This window comes from Pagrus major, chromosome 22 (assembly GCF_040436345.1).
Source record: "Pagrus major chromosome 22, Pma_NU_1.0".
In the NCBI taxonomy this organism is placed as follows: Eukaryota; Metazoa; Chordata; class Actinopteri; order Spariformes; family Sparidae; genus Pagrus; species Pagrus major.
Window position 1 is genome coordinate 21,400,229 of NC_133236.1, and position 19,356 is coordinate 21,419,584.

At 41.9% G+C, this 19,356-nt stretch overlaps 1 protein-coding gene across 1 annotated transcript; it reads right to left on the reverse strand.

Annotated features, from left to right (window-relative positions):
- Positions 1-4,428: 4,428 nt before the first annotated feature.
- On the reverse strand, positions 4,429-16,596 carry bmf2 (BCL2 modifying factor 2). Its single transcript, XM_073493294.1, has 4 exons — positions 16,563-16,596; positions 13,371-13,616; positions 11,819-12,036; positions 4,429-8,591 (listed from the first exon to the last, which is right to left on the reverse strand). The coding sequence occupies exons 2-4, from the start codon at positions 13,591-13,593 to the stop codon at positions 8,475-8,477; spliced, it is 558 nt and encodes a 185-aa protein (XP_073349395.1). The 5' UTR covers positions 13,594-13,616; positions 16,563-16,596; the 3' UTR covers positions 4,429-8,474.
- Between the last annotated feature and the right edge of the window lie 2,760 nt (positions 16,597-19,356).

Here is a 19,356-nt window from a genome sequence, read left to right on the forward strand (position 1 = left end):
TCTATAAGTAAAAATGAAAATGTGGTGTAAAGATAACTTAAACACACTCTGCTAAGCTATTAGCTGTTTTTTCTTCAATTTAACAGACTTTAGCCACTGGCATGAGTTACCAACATGTCAGTTCATCAACATGTATGGTAGAAGTACATTCACAACAATCATGAAACCTTTCTGTCTGTGACACCACTGCTCGATCACGTCGTCAACTCGTCTGCAGGATTGTTTTCTTTTCCACATGCAAACATGTCACCTCCAACACACAGGTAGGTGTTTGGACACGAGTCAGTTATTGTAACACGGTACACGGAGCAAAGACTCATCTATGAAGGAAGTCGTACTATTCCCCAGAGCGGTTCCTCAGCTGCAGCTGCACCAACGTGTTTTGACCTAACACCCCGCTGAAGTGCTACACCTGACATGTGCGCCCTTTCAGAGCGGCAGGACCTATTCTCTGTGGACGGGAAGTTCATTTCCTCAGAGGATGGAACCACACCTACTGAATTTTATAATGCCGTATTATTATTTTTCCCCCCCTAATGTAGCCTATTTCTGTTCTGTTTCTGCTTTGTTTTCGTACACTTGCTGAACTCAAATGTTTTCATCTTTTTATGTGCGCGCTGTTGCTGGAAGTACATCTCACGGCATGTATGCACCAATAAAATCTGAGTACAACTTTGTCGGTGTTGACAAAACATGGAGATGATTTCTTGCATTAAAAATAGAGGTTGCCGACGCTCACGGTGCAGGAAGATGCACCTTCTCTGACCTGTTTCCCTGACAGCAACTGTAAGTCACAGAAGCTTTAAGGGTTTAAGAGGGTGATAATTGAAATGCCATCACTCACTGATACATCTCATGGGACTGGTTTGTGGATTCATAAACCAGGCAGGAACTGTAAGCTCACTTTCCTCCTCACTTCTTTGGGTGATTAAAACCGCCCAGAACATCTTTGCTACCCATCTACCAAGCATCAGTGATATCGTTGAAGTTAGATGTCCCAAAGGACAGTGGTGGACTCAGGATGTTTAAGGGGAAGGGTCAGGAAACTTTGTCATGTTTTATCAACCATAGGAGCACCACCGTTTTTTTAAAACACTGGGGCACGCACCCCCTCTGATACCACCAGTGCCAAAGGATACTAAAAGACAACACCCACCCCAACCACAGTCTGTCCACCCTGCTGCCATCTGGCCGTGCCACCAGACTATGGAGCAGCTTCTTTCTTCAGGCTGTGAGACTCCTGAACTCATCCTCAACACTCCAACATGAAAAAATTATGTTTTTCTTGTGTATCATAAAGGTACTACACCTTGCATTTCGTTATACAGCCATGTGATTTGGGATGAGTGGGATGAATCACTGATGTGAAACAACTGAACAAAGAAATGGGTGTATTGCACAAGGTTGTGGTAAAACCAGTCTCCATAGCAAGCTGATATAACTTCAAATTAGGCAAAAAAGACATTAGAGAAGCTGCCACATACAGAGAAACATTAATGAATGTAAGAACTATTGCACAGAAAAATCCGCAAGACAAACTCTGAGTCTTTCCTTGTTGCCGGCGTTTGCAGTCGGACACTTTAAGGGTTAATTTGTGGCGCTCCCGGGCAGAAAGGCAGAAGTAAACAAAAAGAGCCGGGGACTGGAGCTTCTCTCTGCTGCTGAAGTCGAGGCGTGACCCTTGAGATAGGCACCGGGCTATCATGAGGGCGTCTCCCTGAGTGACTGGCCAGGAGAACAGAGAGGCCCTTTGTCAGGGGCTGTGTGCGAAAAAGTGCTGAGCCAAGCAAAGCCCTCACCAACCCCCCTCACCCCTCCTCCTCTCCCCTCCCCTCCCTCTCCTATGTGTTTTTTTTTTTTCTCCCTGAAGACACACACACAAATTCTTATACACACACTTGTCTGTATTTACCAGCGGTCCCAGGGGGACGAGGCTTTCACTTCAGCTGGTTGGAGGTTACGTTGGAGGGGGGGGTGGACACAGAGCCTGTTTTGTGGTTAAAACTGGATATGTTAGCATTGCATTCTGGGATGCATATTTGAGCTTTAATATAATCGGCTGCAAAGAGGTTCTCACCAGTCTGGGTTTGAGAGAAATCTCATCACGCCTGGCGAAAAAATGTCTCCTCTTCATCTCTAAAACCATTATGAAGATTAAAAATAACTCACAACAAACTCCGTGTTGCAATTTTTCCCTGTGAAATTTTTTGCCAGCCGCTCGCACAAGAAAAACAAAACTGACACGTCTTTTTGAATCAGTTTATTTACTGCTCGGGCGAAATGAAAATGTTTCACATAAATCAGGACATCAAATTATTCTGGAATTTTTAGATGAGAATGAAAACATGTCAGCATCTCATTAGGTCCGTGTACAATGCGGTGCACTCGGAGGACTTCTGGGAGTACAAACAATATGGCTTTATTCTTTGAAGCGACTTGACAATCCAAAATTAGTAATTGGTCTCGAAACGTTCTCAGGCGACTTGTTATGTGCAGATAAAGGGCGGGCGGCCTGTCTGCGAGTGATTTGTGTTTAAACACTCTCACTTACTGTAACACGCTGTTTGCTAAAGCAGAAACAAGCTTTCTGTTGGAGGAGTAAAAAATGCCCCAGAGGTGACAGCTCTAACTGAAACATTCATACAGTATATACAGTCATATCAGTTTGCCCTGCAGCTCAACCAATTGCATTGTGTTATTCTTTATGAGGGTTCAGGTCAGGTCTGACTTCGCTGTGTTCCCGAGGCCATGTGTTTCTGCACGCCACGCACATATGTATATACTCTTTTAACCCTCCCTGCTGCCCCTGTCTACACAAAGCAGCCGCCTGAGGGAGATCACTTTAGAAACCTGGTGACAGAACAGTGAATCACAGTTTATGTAAGGTTGCACCTTTACCCCACAAAGGTTGGAGCATGTAAGAAAAAAAGAAAAAAAAAAAAAAAAAGATGTGCTGCTCCAGCTTTGCCTCCAGGGCTTATGAAACGATTCCATTGTTCACGCTATATTAACTTTTAGACTTTCAGAGGGGTTAAATCACTGAGACTAGTCATAGAAGTGTTTTTCATCCAGTCACTGTGACTATGATTGAAGTTTATGAGGTGACGCACGCATGACTGATTAAAACAATCCCGTGTGTCTTACCTACCGACTGAAATATCTGAACAACTGCTGGCTGGGTTCAGATGAAACTTTGTACAGACACTCATGGTCCCCAGAGGATGAGCCATAATGACTTGGGCTATCCTTATCCACGAAGGGAACCAACTCATGCAACTCATGAGTGCAGATCAGAACGAAGGTAACCCGGCTCTTATGCACCATACTGAAGCAGGATTTGTGATTCACTTCTGCCTGAAATAAAGTTATCTTGTTCCTCTTTAAGAGTCGTTCCCAAAAGAAATGATTAGTTACCAAACAACACACTAGTGTTACTAAAGTACAGCGTTGATTTGCACAATATTTCCTATGGACATTCGTGGTTCCCAGATGACGCATCCTACTAATTTTGCCGATCCTCCGACTTCTCCTCTAAAGTCACTGTGAGGTTGACGTTTGTGGTTTTGACTGAAATGTCTGGACAAACTACTGACTGCCACACAATTTGGCACAGATATTCATACTCCCCTCAGGATGAATTTTCACAAGTTGCAATCTCTTACATTTTCATTGAGCACCATCACGAGGTAAAAATGTCAAAATACTTGATTATAACAGTATCTGGGTTGCTGATTGTGTTGCTGCAGTCTTTGACTCTTTCACATGCATTTCTGTGTCGACTGAGTAACCTTAAGATTAGAGTATGAAGTCACTTTAGTTTCTGGCCTCCTGCTGGACTGAGTGTACCGCACTGGTGGATTAATGTTTCCATGTAATCGTTACTAATGAGCGAGGCGGGAGCGACAATTTAAAAAATCCTTTGCAATACCACCATCAGACTCTCAGACTTTTAAGCATATTGTGCATCATTATACCGTTTATCACTGCATTTTCTATGTACCTTGAGTTAAAGACACGCCTACAATAATGGCAGTGAATGATCAGAAACCTCAATAAGGTATTTTCATGTCACAGTACCCCAACTTTTAACACCGTACCCGAGATCCCTAAAACAAAAACGTTTAAATATTCAAATGTGCAGACACATTACCAGTCGGGCATCACTTCTCTATTATTACTGTGGATTTAAAATGAATGGGTAGGCTTCACAAAGTACAGGCAAAACCAGTGATGGGAACCTTATTTCAGTCCAAATAATGACCAGACTGACAAGTACAACAAACATGTTTCATAGTTAAGAAGAAATATAATTGTAAATGATTACCAATGTGGTTTTCTTGGTGTTTTTGAAAACTGTGTATGTGCTTAAAAAATATCTCTTGGGGGTTTTACGGTTTCTGTTTAGGAAAATAAATGAAGCACAGGCAATTTCAATTGTCCATAAAGTTTTAATGAAAAAAAAAAACAGCAATGTACCCATTTAACAACAAAAGAAATTAAGAGAAATTGTAAGATTTCGAGAGCCAAGCTCTTATGTACAGCATATTGCACTAGAAAAAAGAACAAACATCCCCGGTCCTCCACCTCCTCCGTTCCCTCCATCGCTCCATGTCGTGTGCTGTTTGAAAACTGTGCAGCAGACACAGAGCAGTCCCAACGATAACACAGCCAATGCTTTAACGAAAAAACTGCTACATCTGGCCTGGGTCTCACTTCAAAAGGACACATGAATGTGAAATCCTTGAGACCACTCTGAACGTAAAGAAAGCAACGTGAAGACAATACAAACTCCCCGCGCGCACACGGCACGGAGGTCTGAAATAAGTTCCACTGTTCAGTTCATGTATTAAAAAGAGATATTGTGGTTTTCACTCCATTAAATTACATTCAAACCCTTTAAGATACAGATTTTTTTCAGGAATGTTGGACATGCATTTTTACTCCATTTACATTTATATTGAAAAAAGCCCTTGAACTGAGAGTGACACAGCAGACTTGGCAATATCCAAAATGAAAAAAAAAAAATGCCACAACATTGGAAAAAAAAAAAAAAGCAATCATAGAAAAAGCAGAAAAAGTCGTGTTGTTGTAGTTCTTTCTTCGTCTTCTTACAAAAAGATATGGAAAATTTCTGCTAAAAATGTTTTTTATAAAGATAGCAACAATAGCTGTGTCAAATTCATGTCTAATGTATAAAAAACACCAAATCACAGCACTTGACAGTAAAGATGCACTCTTTCTTGGATATTGAAAAAAAAAAAATCGAATCGATTGAATAAATTTGATATCAAAGACACTGAAGGTTGAACGGATAGAAAAAATGTTTTCACTTGAGTCAGGGTTGCAACAGTGGTTGGTAACGACAGGCTCAGATCAACGCCACTGAGTGGCTGTTCAACCCATCTCACGTACAAATAATACTGGGCACCATGGTGGCTCATTCCTCCTTCAAATGTAAACCCACAGCCCTACTAGATTGTAGATAATAAAGCACAAAAACCCAGACGAGCCGGGCCTATCCAGCATTTTACAGATCTTCAAAGAGTTTCAGGAATCTAGAGGGGAAGTTCAGCACAGGAGTAGAAAGAGAGAGGCGCAAAATACAGTATACAGGTAAAAAAATTGTTGTTTTTTTTACAGTGCACATTGATTGCAAACAGTCGTTTCTGATATTGAGAAGGTTTGCGTGGTGAAACTCGCCGTTCGTGCTGAGAGATGTCAAAGGTTGAGCCTGTGCCTCGTGAGCAGATGCGAGGAATCCAACTGATGTTCTTTTTGTATCAAGGCACAACACTACTGTTTGTGCCAACTCTACTGCATGAGAGTATGTTGATCTCACAGAGCCCGAGCGGAACAAGAGCTGTGACTTTGGGATAATTAGTATGCCGAGTGTCTATGATGATGTGGCAGGTCTGTGACTCACAAGGCACGTTTCGTACATTTGATTGTCTGTTGTGATTTGTAAGGACTCACACCGTGCGTGTGAGAACGCACGAGGCACATGGCTTTAGTCCAACCTCCCCGCACACACAGGCATCAAACACACAACTGAATGCACGTCAACAATGAGAAGAAAAAGGACTGTACACACTGAGATAGCATCTATACAGTAGCACTGAGCAAATATACACAAAATAAATTAGAATAAATTATCTTAAAGAAACCAAACAAAATGAAACTTGTTCTCAGTAAGGACAGGGAGTAGTTAAACATGGCGTTCGGTCAAAGAGAGCGAGAGTGCGAAACTTTGGACTGAAGAGTGTGTCACAACGGTCTGAATTGGCTCAGCGTTCAGTGTTTGCAGGAAACAAACTTTTGGTTTAAAGAAATTAAAAAAAAAATCTGTAACACACTTCCATGTTGACGTTGAGTGAAAAATGACGTGGAAAACGTAAAATAAAGAAACATCTTTGCTTGCTCAGCTTCGTCTCACTACGTCCATCAACAGCGTTGATGGACGGAGTCCTCGCTTAAAAGGCAGATTTTTAGCAAACACAACTCATCACGGTTTATTAACTACTCCCTGAAGAAAACGAAAGCAGAAAAAAAAACCATCAGTGTCTTCAAAAGTTCATATCATGAATTTACAACAGACTGAAATAATACATCAAATGAAGAATTTTTAACATCTTATTTAAAGTCCTTAAAGACGTTTTCCTTGATAAAAACACATTGAGAAACAGTGGCTGTGTCATTGCAGAATGCTAACGAAGCATTTGTCGCACAAAGATGTAAAAACTTTGTCCTAAATGTGTCCGTGTGATTAGTACAATGGTTCTTTGAACTGTACAGAGTTCTCAGTGAATGCACCACCGGCAGTTTGGTGAAAGAAAGCACTTGAATGAAAAGTTGAGTTGATAAATGTATCGGCACATCGGGATTGAGTCAGTGCTCGAGACATTTAGACTTAGACCTGGAGTGAAATGAAATAAAAATGCATCTCTGTAACTTTAACCTAAAAATGTTTCTGTAACAAAGATATTTCATTGAGAACACAGCCATGTTCTGGGAAATGTCCTTCTATGCATGTCAGTTTGATTGCGAATGCAACAGATCCCTAAGATTATACTTCCTTCCTTCCACTGGCTTGGATATTGCTCGCCCCTAAAAAAATGCCAATAAATGTCATCTCTCTTGCAGACGACCCGCAAAGGGCACAGTTGCGATTGTCAATCCAGCTTGAGAATAAACCCCCAAAAGCTTTTGAAAATGATGAAATCTATCCAAAGCTCTTTGGGCGTCTGATTGTTTTCCAGTTCCCTGATCGTAATCCCACAGAGGAGATTTGTCTGACTTTGATTGTGCTCATTTGGTTTCAAAATGACTGCAGATTTTAGAAACAGTAAGCACGCACTCCTACATACGCATGACCACGGATTACAAGCACAATCACGATGTTACTTGACTAAATATCTTAGAGCTTAATTCAAGTATGAATGAATCAACAGGATCTGAATCTACACAGTGGGTCATTAGGCCACTTTGACAAGTTCTAGGCCCGTCATGATAATTACGTTTTTGACGTATTGCTGTGTGGTTTCATTTTATTTATTATTTATTTAAGATATTTTTTTCACATTCCAATTCCAAAGCATGTACTTGCATTATTATGCTTTATATTCTCTTTAAATCTGTAACATGGAGCTCTAAAAATGACAATGATATTGTTTATTGCATTTAATTCTGGGTCAATACAACGTCCAATAAAAGTAGTTATCGTGACAGGCCTTTTCACAACAAGAGTGGTTCTGTAGATGGGGATGCTGATGGGTGACACAGGTTGATATAATGTCCCTACGTCTACAGTGGAAGCTGGTAAAACACGCATTAAACTGACCAACAGTGCAACACCGGCGTGTAACACCGCCACAAGCATTTTCAACTTAGCCAGTGTGGAACAGTAAAGGATAAGTACAGGGCTTATTGTTAGTCCGAGAATAAATTAGAAATGTGCCTCGAGTCCTCAAGGTTATAAGTCAGTAACTTCAGCACAGAAATGTCCACGTCCACAGTTTGTCACCAAAAAAAAAAAAGTGGCCTAATCTGAAAAAATGTGATCTCTTTCTTGTGATTTCCGTGATGCGAAAAAGTCGTACTGTGGCAGGAGAGAATAAGGCATTCCCTGGACTGATGGAGGTCCTTCAAGACTTGAAATACCAAATAAAAAGAGCAGTTTACTGTACAAAATAGGTAATCTTACAAATATTTCGAAAATATCTCTTCAAACGCAATGGCTCCTTCTCGGAAAGACGAAAAAACAAAAAACAAACGAAAAAAAAAAAAAGAAACGGTAATCAGTCTCCGTCCAGCGGTGACCAGTGTTTTCTTCATCTCGTCTTCGTATTCAATTAGAAAACAAAAATCCAAACCCGTGTTCCATCTTACAGTGCCACCTCATAAAGTCCGGTCCCTTGTTCCCTCACATTGGATTTGGGGGAAGCAAGGGCTGAGGCAAGGACCAGCAGGAAGTCCCTTCATCTCTGCTCTCCTCTCAGGCGAGGGAAGAGAGCGTCTCGTGGAAACAGAAAGCCAAACAGGGCCATCGTAAGGCGCATCCAGGCAGGCAGGTTTTGTCTCTGATGCCTCATGAACTGCAAGAAGGCGGAAAAAAAAAAAATACACATTAGGTTATTATCATCAGGGAGAGCGATTTAAAGTTGAACTGAGGTAAACCCTGTGAGCTCAAGCTATACGGCTTAGCAGACTGAATGTTTCCACAACATCAGCTTGTGTCTAGAAAACACGTCCGTCACGCACATCCTGCCCGATACTTCTGCAGAATATACAGTATCAGTGGATCTCTGGTTTCTTAGAGACTTCTCAGAGAGAGAAGTTGTAGTTTGAATATTTTATTTAGTTGTTTTTACGAGTGAAAAAGTTGACAAAGCATTAGAGCTGCAACCATTAATAGATGGTTTGAATGAAATGTGAATATCTTCTGATTGCTTTACTCCTAACTAGAAGATTTGTAGGTTGTGGACAAAACGAGACTTTTTAAGATGTCATCTTGGGCTTTGGGAAATGTTTTAACCATTTTTTAGTCGAGGAAATTATCGACAGGTTAATAAACAGCGAAAGTGGACGATTTTCAATTAAGTGATCGACCCTAGAAATGATGAAAATGACCTTGACAACAACTGCAAAATAAGACATCTTTAACGCCCGGGAGCTGCCACTCATCTTGACAATACCACCCCATCCCTCCTCCCTCAGGTTTGACACGGTCCCTCCTATTAACCGATGCACTGTTGACTTCTAAACAAGGGGCCTCAAAGTGAAACGCTTTCAGAGAACTCGCTGCCTATTTCATCACAGCTCTCCTGTAACGACGAAGTCAGCTGAATAATTATCAAAAAACAAAAGCCGAGGAAACAGACACTGCTCCCTCCTGTGGAGCCCCCTTCACCCCGGCTCTGTCATGTTCCATCGGGGTGTGCAGCCCACGTCGACTACAGACAGATGAAGGGGTTCCTGCTGCAGCCCTGCGATCTCCTCTCGCCCCCCCCTTCCTCATCTCTGATCCTGCACAGCTCCCCGCCGGCTTTCTGAACAGCCGCGCTCAGATATTGCAGCCTGTTGCATAAGCATCTCTATCCCTGCACTCTCTCCATCAAGGTCTCTACCAGCCTAGCAATCAGAGTCCGCCACAGGCTATTTGATGCAGAACTAGCAGGCTGGACTGAATTGAACCAGCACCGCTAAATGTAACCCTAATTGTCCTTAATTGCCTTAATTCTACACTGCAGAGCTTATTTAAACAGTACTCTGGTTTGTTCCACATGAGGCTCATCTTTGGGCTGTCATTTGCATGGGTGGCGGAGAATGGGTTTTTATTTAGTTTTGTAGGTTAATGCACCCCAAATGATAAAAAAAAAAGGGGATGGATGAAATTTCCCTCAAAGTTTTAGCGTTTTAGTGGCCGCAAAAGCAGTCAAAACTGACGGATAAGACTCAAACCACAAATACAACCTACTCCACACAAACACAAACCCACACATTAGCCCACACCGGCAACTTCTGCTTGGAGAGGCTGGTGAAAAACGTCTAACAATAGCAGCAGAGACAATACAGAGGAGTGAGTGGATATCATAAAGGATCACTTGTGATTCTTCCTACAACAGCAGTATCAGATCCTGCGGGATGAAACCAACTCGAGTGCAGACAGCAGACAAAAAAGAAAACGTTCGCTCTTATCTTTCTGTCACACGCAAAACCAGAACTCACACACACACGCGTGCGCACACACACACACACAAAGACACACACTGAGGCAGTCAGCGGGACAACTGAGGTATTGTGGGTAGCCGTGAGTCAGACTCTATTTTTAGACGGGCGTATAAACAGCCGGCCAAGTCTACCCAGACACAGACGTGCGGCTTGCTGCTGTTCGCGACAGTCGCATCGATCTCACCTGCTTTGTCAAACTCTCTTACTTTATATTCATTCTTTCTCTCACTCTCTGTGTCTACCTTTCTTCTTTCTCCCCCATGGCAAAACAGCCACAGCAGCAAACAGGAACCACTCCCAGTATATTTGTACTTATTAACTAACTTCATGGTCATGTGACTAATGTGAACTCTCAGTCAGACCAGTAACTGCTTTAGCAACCTGTTATCAAACGCACTGTGACACCAAGTCCTTGCCAAAAGAGGACAGGAGGTGGAACATGTTTTCATATTCGAGCATTAAGACATCTGTAAGACTGTGACACATGTTTCCATGTGGATTTTATTACTCGACATGCACAATTAACTACATATCATGAACTGCAGACTGTATGTGCTTAACTATTCCCTCAGGAGCTTAGCAAACAGCGAGCCTCCACGCTCAGTTCCCTTCATCGTCTCTAAAGGCGTCTTACTGTTTCACGCTTCATGCGGTATGTTCGGTATAAAGAGCTCATTTAAGGAGAAAGTGGTCTGCCTACTTTCAGGTAAAGTACACAAGTAGCAAACAGGAGGGTGGCACTAGAGTGGGGACAAAGGGATGAGGGAAATTGGTGAGAAATGGAAGGGAGTCATTTCATCTGCTCTTTACGAAAAGCTTCAGACGAGGGAATGGATTTCACTTGTTTGTTTTCTTTTTCTTCTGTCTTTGTGGACCAGGAAACAGATCCCTAATATTCCCATTGACTGTAATGACATGGTGTCAGCGCCACTAACATAGTATTGGCAGCGTAGCCTATAATCTGTTCCAGTAGTTCAGAAGATGACCTTGACCACAGTGCCAAACTAAGAATCAATATTTAAATATCAGTAGGAAGAAAGTACTTTTCTAAGTTGTCACAGTGTATTCAGGAGCTGGAGGCACTGACTGCCTACATATTAGTTTTGTTTAGTATCCTGTATGAAGTTACTAAATCATGCCTTATTAGTGATTTTTCCTTCAGCGTGGCCAAGAAAGCGGTTGAATCACTGCACGGGCTATTTTTATCCAGCGTGGGTTGTGGCCAATCCAGCTGGCAAAATGTTTGGCCCCCTTTCTTCCCGAGAGTGAGCCACACAATTGGCACACAGTAGCTTTGTGTGTCTAATCAAGTGGAAGCTGACACGCAGAAATAGCTCGCATGTAACACACAAACAAACTTTTTGTCTCACGTCAACAAAATATAGTTTAGAACCAGAGACTCACTATCTCCCGTCTCCAAGAACGTAAGTTCAGCAAGCAAATGGAGCGTTTAATTAGGTATTATACAAAGTCTGCTTGTGCTCACATTGTTTACACTTTGAAAAGTTTTAAAAGTGCATTCGGGCTCTGCAGTTGTTTGCAACAGGAGTTCTGCTAAGGATCCACTTCACTGCTCAGGAGTGAGGCTTACCAGTTCAACGTGGTCCTGTTGGAACTTGTCTCCGATCTCCCGAAGTTTACGACCGATTTGCGCCTCCACGCTCACCCCCGCCTGCTCCGCCGGCCCCTCTGCCATCCTGTCATCTTCCTCCCCTCTGTCCTCCTCCTCCTCCTCTTCAATCTGCCTCTCTCCCCGGTCCTCCATGGGCTCAAACTGAGCGGGGAAATGTGAGCGTAATCCAGCGTTGCCTAAAAGTAAAAGAACATCAAGCTTCTTAAAAACTTGTGTTGTTGTTGGATCTCAAAAAAGTACCAAGACGCTTGTCAGTGTCAGTGCCAAGATGAATGTGAGGCGAGCAGACATTACTGATACGAGTTCAGTAAAACCACTAATGTTTTCCTTTTTGATTTTAGACTAGACAGTGAAAAACCTCAGAAAACACTTTGTAGACAGTCTTACAATAAGTCCAGCTATCTTCATTACTATTAAAAGCCTCAAACACAGCTGTGTCTGAAGTGAAATATACAGTATCTATTTTCTCTTCAGGTTTTATCAGATCTTCTCAGATGGTAAAAAAACAAGGTAGGCACTCCAAGTACAACTAAAGACTCCACAAAGAAGAAAGAGAGAGAGAGTGTTGGTAGGTGATAAACTCAAACACCTTATTAAATCAACAATGGCCTCAGTGAACTGCAATCTTTCTGTGGGCTGTGTCACCGAGTTTACTCATGCGCTCCTGAAGTCATGCAACTTGGAGGGAAAACAATTTTTCTTTGTTATCATGTGTGCAGAATGCCTGGTTATTCTGCCTCACAGAGGGCCATAATTTCTCTAAGAAACCTGGCAGCGGGCCAAGTGCATGACATCCATTAACGATGAGCGACAAGGTAATAACAGTCAGTGGTTTTTATGTACTGATGACTTTAAACCCAGAACAATGCACCTCTCACACACTGACACCGAGTCAACAAACAAACAACATTCTTCTTCGACATTGGTTGAATTCGATTAGGGTGATGTCACACTGATTTGATTAGAAATGGGTAAACAATATTGGATTAAAACTGGTGGACACATTAGCGTGGGTATGTGCCTTTATGTATGTGTCAGATTGTCTTTTAATTGCTTCAACGAATGCTCATTTAAAATGCTAAAAAATAAAACGAGAAACTGATTGGAATGTGAACATCATTTATCAGATTTAGATTAATAGCATATCAGGAGTACTAAAGTATGTAATAAAGATGCCCATCTTGTTAATAAACAATGGCATGTTCCTCATGTTCTCAGCATGTGTATTATAGGACGAGGGGATCTCCCCTCAACAAGGAAAATTAATTCCTAGACTTTCTTGTCTGTTTGTTTGTCTAACAGTCCAGGAAAAAAAGAAAACAGCAGCCTCCCGCTCTTATCCGATCTAACACTCCAAATCAGATTGACAGTTTTAATCACCCCGGTCTTTGAGGACAGTTCCCAATTAGTAATCTACCAGATAAAAGGAATGACTAATCATGTGAGGTTGTACTCGATGACGATAACTCTAACAGCCCACATTACTTTCAGCAGGCTTTCCCCTCCTTACCGTGAAAGGGTATGCGAGGCTGCCGGTGCAAGCTGCAGGGCAGTGTGTTGATGCCAATGCTGTTGTTGTTGTGACTCTGCGACGTGGACACGGCGGCGGTGACGGCAGCGAGGGCCTGTCCGGCCGCGATCTGTGTGGCGCGGTCTTCGTATTTGACGTCCCTAAAGGGCGTTCCCCAGAGCTGCGAGATGGGCCGTGACATGTCCTCCTCCTCATCATCCATCCGACGCCTCAGCGGTAAACTCCCTGGTGTTAAAAAAAAAGAGTGGACAGAAGAGGGAAACTTTAGCCAGAGGTGACAAATGTTTGAAAATGTGTTATGGTCAAGTAAATATGCAATCTATTTGCAGGACTGTGCCTGAGTCATAACCATGTGTTTATGATCTTTAGCTGACAGGTAATTTGGGCGTGATTTGTTTTAAGACCAAACAAAAAGTGCCAAATAGCATCCTGTTATCAGTGGAAACTTTGCCCTCTGGCAGATAGAAAATGATCCCACCCTATCTACAATAAATGGAAATCATTAGTCATTAAAAGAGGCTAATGTTGCGTGCGGTAATACTGTAAACAAACAGGCAGAGATGAGTAATCACAGAAGCACAGATGGATCTGCTAATGTGAATGTCTACAGTATGTAAAGAAAGGTAAACATACAAGAGGCCAGCTGTAGCTAAAGCGATTATCTCTTATAATATAGTGATGAGTAGCAACAGGAGCCAAACGTATGGAAACACCCTGTGTAGGGGGACCCAGTGGGCGGCTAAAAATGCAACGCCAGATTTGCCACCCTCCCGCAGCAGATTTTGCCAAGCTGTTCCTGATAATGTGCCAAATTGTAATTGAGTGCCAAAAGATCCACCGAAGCTGCTTTCTTCCCTCACAACTACCTTAATCTGGAACAGTGTGCCACAGAGCAGAGCACAGTCAGGGGATTAACTTCCTCCTGCACAATTCTGCAGCTCAACATTAAAAGACCGATCCTCGTTGCCCCCCCCCCACCCCTCCCTCCCTCTCTCCTATCACTGGATAGCTGCCTGTCTACACTATCACACACACACACAAACAGCAGTGGGTTGGTGTGTGAGTGAAACCTCAGTGAAACCAAAGTTCTGGCTAGACTGTCATGTGCTGCGTGCAGCCGCTGTTTCATGAGGGAGATAACGAGTTTCACTCCATCCTCAACTGTGTCTGCTGAACACAAACACTCACACCCTCTTCCTCCTTGGCCACGTGCCACCATCTGAACTACTGTTTCATCTTTTTTGTCGAGGGTGCCTGTCTTATTCTTTTTCTTGTGTAAGTGGAGACAAATAGGCCGGGTCGACTGGCAAAAGTTGGAACTGGATATACTGGTATTGTGTTTACTGAGAGAGGCAGCCCAAGTCGTCTCTTTGTGAAAGTGTCCCTTTGCATGATGTCATGTCATATGGAGTCAAAGGAGGAAACTCCATTTTGAACAGCTGTGGAAAAACACTGTCTGATTAGTCAGGCCACATTATTAGAGTAAAGATGTATGTCTCTGCATCAGACCGGCTGTGTTTTTTGGTAAACAAAAATGTATCACTGACCCACAAATCCACTGGCCTCCATCGCTCCAGGGGCATTTAAGAGTGAAATCAGTCCATTTCGCCAATGCACACTAATTAGATGTTCGTTACAGATATTCAAAACGGCCCTATTCTGCGTTAACTTCTCCTCCAGGCAAATAAAGTAGTACAGTAATTAATGCTATGCAAGCAGAAAGGGCTTCTCTGCCACTGTGCCGCAAGTTTCACTGGGATCAAATGTGCACTTGTGTGTCAATGGCAATGCGAGCTCTGTCTTGAATTTCCACTGGCAGCCAACAGAGGACTGGCAAGATAACCATAGTGTCAGACACATAAAAAAACAAACATAGACAGGGAGACACACACACACACACACACACACATACACACAGAGAGACACACACTGCCTGGGGCAGCAGGGAGGCCTGGCAGCCAGCACAGTGCTGGTCAGAGGCTCAAAGCTACAGCAGAAAGTGGCTCCCTCTGCTGCACCATCTGTGCACCGGGCTCTCCTCCATGCACTGCTCGGGGTGGGGGGGTGCACACAAGGTGAGCTCTGCTGCTATTTCTCCTACTGCTTTCATGTGAGTAGGAATACATATCCTGTGGATAACAGTGTGCAAGTGACAAGCTCCAATAAAGTCATGAACCCTACTTCAGCTATCACAGGCAACCAGGTAAACAGTCAAATGAGTTTGTATGGTGAGTGATATATGTATTTTTGATGCAAGTTACCACTTGAATGTAAAAAAAATAAAATAAATAAAAACTACTTTATCTGCACACATAGCAAAAGTGACATTTTCATTATGTTGTTTCTAAAAGTGGGCTCCGGAGGACCACCGGGGATGCGCTGCATCCGTACCCGCATCAGAAGCAGCCATGCCCGGGGGCAGCTCCGACCGCTCATCGCTGCGGACGCAACATCCACAAACTGGCAGCCGTCGAAACACGAAGCGGACACACGCTGCAAACCAAAAATAATGACACACATTGTGGATTTTCTCACTCGCGCGGCTGTTTCTCGCTTTTTAAAAAAAGTAGGCACAACTATTTCTTAACACAGCGGCGCCGTCAGCAAAACCAGCAGGGCTTTAAAAAATAAAGCTCAACATTCAGGACGGTGCTCCCCCGTCCTCCGCCGATACTTTCTCCTCACAACAAACGCCTCCGAGATAACAACCGACAGCTCAAATCCCTCTTAGTAGCCACACATTAGTCACTAAAGCGCAAACACACAAGTCACTTCAACAAACCGGCTGTAATAACGTGTAACGACAGGAGAGCTACAGACCCACAGTTGTGTCAAAAAGACCGGGCAACATGAAGCCGGGATGTCGAGGCGAGACGGCCACTTATTCACTCCCTCCGTCGAAACAAGCGAAAGAAAGCCTCACAGATAACGAAAAGCGGGTAGTTAAAAAAAAAAAAAAAAAGCTCTCTGCCCTCCGTATAGTGCCAACGCTCCGGTGAAGCCCGCTCACCCCCCGTCCCCTTGCCCGGGCATGCCCGCACATTTGTTGACAAAACTCCCGCGAACGAGCACCGCGACGTCCCTTAACAGCAACACGGCCGCGAAACACACTCACCGCCAGCAAACGCGTCTTCCGTTGTGATCGGTGGTATCTTGACAGCTCGCCGTTACCTTGTTTCCTACGGACCGTGTTGATGCGACTCGTATCCCTCTTTGCATTACAACCAGTCATTAGATGCTGACTGACTACAGAGGAGTTGTTGTGTTTTTTTTTTTTTTTTCTTCCCTGTGTCAAAACGGTCCGCCTCGACGGCCGGGACCCGCCCCTTCTTAATAATGTGAAAGGAGCAGAGGAGAGTCAGCTACACTGTGTTATGCAAATATAACAGCCTGAAAGGGTATAAAATGCTGTTATTGCTATAAAAATCCATTTTTAGTTGGTATTGTAGCAGCTGGCCAGTGGTGGAGGAAGCGTTCAGTCCATTTATTTTAGTATAGTTGTACCACCACACAGCAAAAATACTCATTTATAAGCAAAAGTGCATTAAAAATTGCACATTGTTAGCAAAATGCACAAAAATAAAAACACTCAATGCTCCTATTTGTCGTACAGATAATGCATTTTACTGTAATAATGCATCAAGTTAGCTCCTATTTGAAGTATTTTATACACTGTTGGGTGTTTTTAATAAAACAATTGCTAATAAAAGATCTGTTTTGTATGCAAAATCTTAATTTGTAAGATGGTAGCCCAACTAAAGCCTACCTGTCAGATACATGAGCAAATTAAAAGTATAATATTTCAATATGTTAGGTGTAGAAGTGGGTAAATCACAATGGTATCACATAATGTGGTAAATTCCCTACCACTGCAAATGGGTCAATGCCAATTTTTTGCCAAATTAATCCACTATTTTCCATTTGGGTGTCTATGCTTTCATATCTAAAGCATTCAAATAAAAAAACATATTAATATCTGCTGCAGATAAGATGTTGAGCTCATGCTGTATTGTTGTTGAGGTGAAATAAATACAAAAAGAATAATAACGTGCCTGGCCCTTTAAGAAAACAGTCCTCCTCGCAACCATAAGCTGGTGACACGCAGCGGACCAATCAGACGGTTTGTTTTGGTCCCGCCTTCTGTTTCGTCTATCTTGACACGTGGAGGGGGAAAAACACAAACCCAGATAAGACATGTGACTGCTTTCAGCGCTCAGCTCAGCTGATTGGGAGCTGCTGCTCGATAGAGTGACTGCACCCACCCAATTACTGGGGGTCGGTGTGTGATGATGATGATGGGTTGTGTACTGTCAAGGCAACAAATAGATTCACAAATTTAATTATCACACAAGCATGTCAGTGTCCCATTGATTCACAGCTATGGTTTTATGTCTAAATATGTGTCATGCAAACATTATTAAAGAGACCGAACAACAGAGCAGAGCAGATCAGAACCATGGGGTAAAATTAACTTACTACATTTATTGAAGTATTGTATTTAAATGCAATTTTACTTTACTCAAATATTGTCCTTTTGACTTCATTTTGACTACGTCGTAGTCACGAATGCCCTTGCAAATTATGATTCCACATACAAAACCTATAATCAGCTTCTAGGATAAGGTGCCTTGTTACAGACAAAATTGCCCAACATTTATAACTTACATCAAATTATCTCCATTTGGGTCAGTTATGAAATGAAACTGATGTAGGCCTATAACATAAAATAACTTAGGTAGTCATAACACAACACAATATAGCATAACATAACTAGTCATAACATGAGACAACATAACATTACTAGTCCTAACACAACACAATATGAAATAACAACTAGTCATAACACAACATATCATATCATATCATACCATTACAACATGACATAAAATAACTAGTCATAACACAATACAATATAATATAACTAGTTATAACAGAAGACGACATAACATAACATGTCATAACACAACATATCAAAACACACCACAAAAAACAACATAGCATAACATAACTAGTCAAACAACTTACAATATAACATAACGTAGTCACAACACAACACAACATAGCATAACATACATAGTCATAACACAATACAGTTTGACATAATGTAGTCACAACACAATATAACAACATAACTAGTCATAACACAACATAACATAACATAGCATAACATAACTAGTCATAACACAACATAACATAACATAGCATAACTAGTCATAACACAACATAACATAACATAACTAGTCATAACACAACATAACATAGCATAACATAACTAGTCATAACACAATATAACATAACATAACTAGTCATAACACAACATAGCATAACATAGCATAACATAACTAGTCATAACACAGTACAATATAACATAACATAACTAATCATAACACAACATAACATAACTAATCATACCACGACACAACATAACATAACATAGCATAACATAACTAGCCATAACTTAATACAATATAACATAACTAATCATACCACAACACAACATAACATAACATAGCATAACATAACTAGTCATAACACAATACAATATAACATAGCATAACTAATCATAACACAACATAACATAACTAATCATACCACGACACAACATAACATAGCATAACATAACTAGCCATAACATAATACAATATAACATAACTAATCATACCACAACACAACATAACATAACATAGCATAACATAACTAGTCATAACACAATACAATATAACATAACATACTGTAGTCATAACACAACACAATATAACCAAACATGCTTATAACATAACGCAACACAATATACCATAACTAGCCATAACATAATACAACATAACTACTCATAACATAGCAGCAAAAACATTGGGGTTGGCTTGTATTGATATAAGCATAGAGCCATTTTCAGTTTAGCCCCTGAGGGCACCTATTGTTGAACATGGTGTCCTCATCTGATGGATGCACAGTGACTGTGGAATAA

Excerpts from the sequence above, each read along its gene's own strand:
- bmf2 (XM_073493294.1), bottom strand. The coding sequence starts at position 13,593 with ATGGATGATGAGGAGGAGGACATGTCACGGCCCATCTCGCAGCTCTGG. Across the intron at positions 12,037-13,370 it reads GCCTCGCATACCCTTTCACG|GCAACGCTGGATTACGCTCA; the intron begins GTAAGGAGGGGA and ends TTTTACTTTTAG. Across the intron at positions 8,592-11,818 it reads AACAGGACCACGTTGAACTG|TTCATGAGGCATCAGAGACA; the intron begins GTAAGCCTCACT and ends GCCTTCTTGCAG.